Source organism: Morone saxatilis, unplaced genomic scaffold, assembly GCF_004916995.1.
Source record: "Morone saxatilis isolate NCDOM2014 unplaced genomic scaffold, NCSU_SB_2.0 Contig11, whole genome shotgun sequence".
NCBI classification, from domain to species: Eukaryota; Metazoa; Chordata; class Actinopteri; family Moronidae; genus Morone; species Morone saxatilis.
The window spans coordinates 24,093,852-24,096,306 of record NW_023339663.1 but is presented as its reverse complement, the minus strand read 5'-3'; the positions used below and the strand labels follow the sequence as shown (position 1 = coordinate 24,096,306).

The following is a 2,455-nucleotide window of genomic DNA, read 5'->3' as shown; positions in this document are numbered from 1 at the left end:
GCTTCCCCTCTCTCCTGCCCTCACTGTGAACTTGTTCCTGCAGCTTGACCTCTTTTTGTTCTGCTCTCACTGTTGCAACGAGGGTCTCTCTATTATTGATGACACATCAATATTGGACGAACAGGACTGTGTTTTCTTCTTCTACTGTCTGAGTCTGACTGACCGAACATCTGGCTGGTTGTGATGAGGGCAATCTCAGAATTAAAGTGTTTTGCTCTCACCTCAGGGTATCCTCCCACATCGTGCACGTCAATGCCCAGCAGGTGTCCCAGGCCATGGGGCATGAAGACAGAGCCCAGGTGGACCTTCAACATGTCCTCCACGCAGCCAATCAGGATGCCGATCTTTACCAGCTCCTCCAGGTGAACCCGGTCAGCCAGGCGGTGCATGTCAGTCCACTTCACACCTTCAACACAAGCAGCAAAGTTTTTTGTCTTTCACTTTTTACATTTAAGAATGCATGAAATCCAATTTCACCAATTTCCTTTTAGCCTCTCAAAATGTAGATATTAATCTAAGACCAGGTTTACATTTCACTTACAATTATAAATATTATTTACAAGACCTCAGCAACTGTAATCACAAGTAAAGAAAATATGTTTAACTGTACTCAAAACCTTAACATTGTTTAAGAACTCAAGTAAAACGTTGATCACTATGGTTTGTACTTTACATCTACCAAAAAGATTCCTGTAAAATGCAACAAAACAATTCGCATTAACCCTGCACTGGCAGTACTTTGAGGGCAGAACATTATATTGTGAGTACTTTTCCTCACTTTACTTTTTGGTAGCTCAGTAAAGTGTACTCAACAGTTAAAGTGACTATAAGATGATAACCTGGTTTGATGGCCGCCAAAACAGCTCGGGAGGATTTGAGGACGGCCTCGTAGATGGCCCTCTGGTCTGGAGTGAACTTGCCATTGGCTGGGAAGGAGCAGGTGATGTCTGAGGAGTAGCAGTAGTACTCTCCACCCATGTCGAACAGACTGTAGGGGGCAAAACATCACAACAGATTCAGTCAGATTTATTTCCAGTGTTTCTGAGCCAAAAGTTAAAAACTACTGAAGGCTACTCACCACATGTCTCCATCTATAATTGTCTTATCATTTGGAGCCCCAGCATGGCCGTAGTGGAGAACAGAGGAGTTATTGCCCCTGTTGTTAAATAAAAACACACTTTCTGAGTTGAAGGGACATATAGATATTGTAAGTATGATTAACTACTACACTACAAGGTGGTAACTGCATTGAATGTGACGTATATAAAGCTACCGTGAAAACAAATTTGAATTAAATACTAATATATTTCAATATAGCATCAAATTGATTCCAATCTTACAACATTTCATTAATTCCCTTTTATGTTTTAACCAGGAACACACCATAGTGCCTCTTTCAAGATTCACTGTGATGACCAGGTCCTCATTTGCATCCACTGACCACTAATCCCCAGCAAGTATTCATTACACCTGGCCTTTAATACAAAAGGCCAAAGCATGATTAGCAAACATGTTTCAAAATGTTTCATCTATAATGATGCTGCTGGCTGACAGTAACTCTGCAACAAAGAGGAATTTGAGGTTGCACTGGTTGGCAGGCACGGTTTGGTTTGGCCAATAAGACAGTCGGGATACTGTAAGAGTCCAACTTCCTCTGAATTCTAAACTCTGCTTTGTGTTCAAATATGCCACCGAGTCATAAAGGGTGAGGTGAACGTGCATGGGTGTCACTCGCATATGTTTGCATACCTTTTGCTTCTGGACTTACAGTGTATTATAGGTTATTCTTATAGTGTGTTTATGTTTGTTTTTGTGTCTGTTTTGAACCCGCCAAAACAGACACATTTGTTGAATCAACAAATACACGACACATAGCTGAGATATGGGAGGTGTGTGCATCAGATGAAACAGCTAAACGAAGCCTTACGTTCCACAGATACAGGTATACGAGGTGTGACGCATCCCTCCTTTATTGTAGCAGTCGTGCTGGAACAAGCTGTAAAGAAGAAAAAAAGGAAACAAAAGACTTTGAGCACAGCAGAAATCACAGATCAACACATCTATGGATCTTGACTGCATCGCAACACTGTGTAAGATAAGTTCCTGTTTCCTGGTTCATCTTACACAGCAAAGGAAAATGAGTATGACTGACGGCTGCTCTGACACATTATTTTAAAAAACTCACTAAAATATACGAACACAAATAAAACATTACTAAATTATCATTCAAATGACAATCATGGGTTATCTGTGTTTCTCTGTTGAAATTAAGACTTTTTCATTAATCAGAAATAGACCTTGCTAGATCTTCCATTTGATTATAAACCTGCTCCTGTAATAATCTCATACTATATTTCATAGACTTTTGCATACCAACAATAGAGGGCAATGTCAACCTGACAGTACCAGGTCTACCAGTGTCACTATGGCACTGTGAAGCATGCAACATAATGTA

At 40.4% G+C, this 2,455-nt stretch overlaps 1 protein-coding gene across 1 annotated transcript in view; it reads right to left on the bottom strand.

The window, feature by feature from the left end:
- Positions 1 to 2,455, bottom strand: part of pepd (peptidase D) — a gene marked incomplete at its 5' end in the record, with an annotated part of 15,165 nt that overhangs the window by 9,334 nt on the left and 3,376 nt on the right. The window contains 4 exon segments of the mRNA XM_035652130.1: positions 222 to 406; positions 840 to 988; positions 1,079 to 1,156; positions 1,928 to 1,996. Of these exon segments, the coding sequence (XP_035508023.1) occupies positions 222 to 406; positions 840 to 988; positions 1,079 to 1,156; positions 1,928 to 1,996 (481 nt within the window).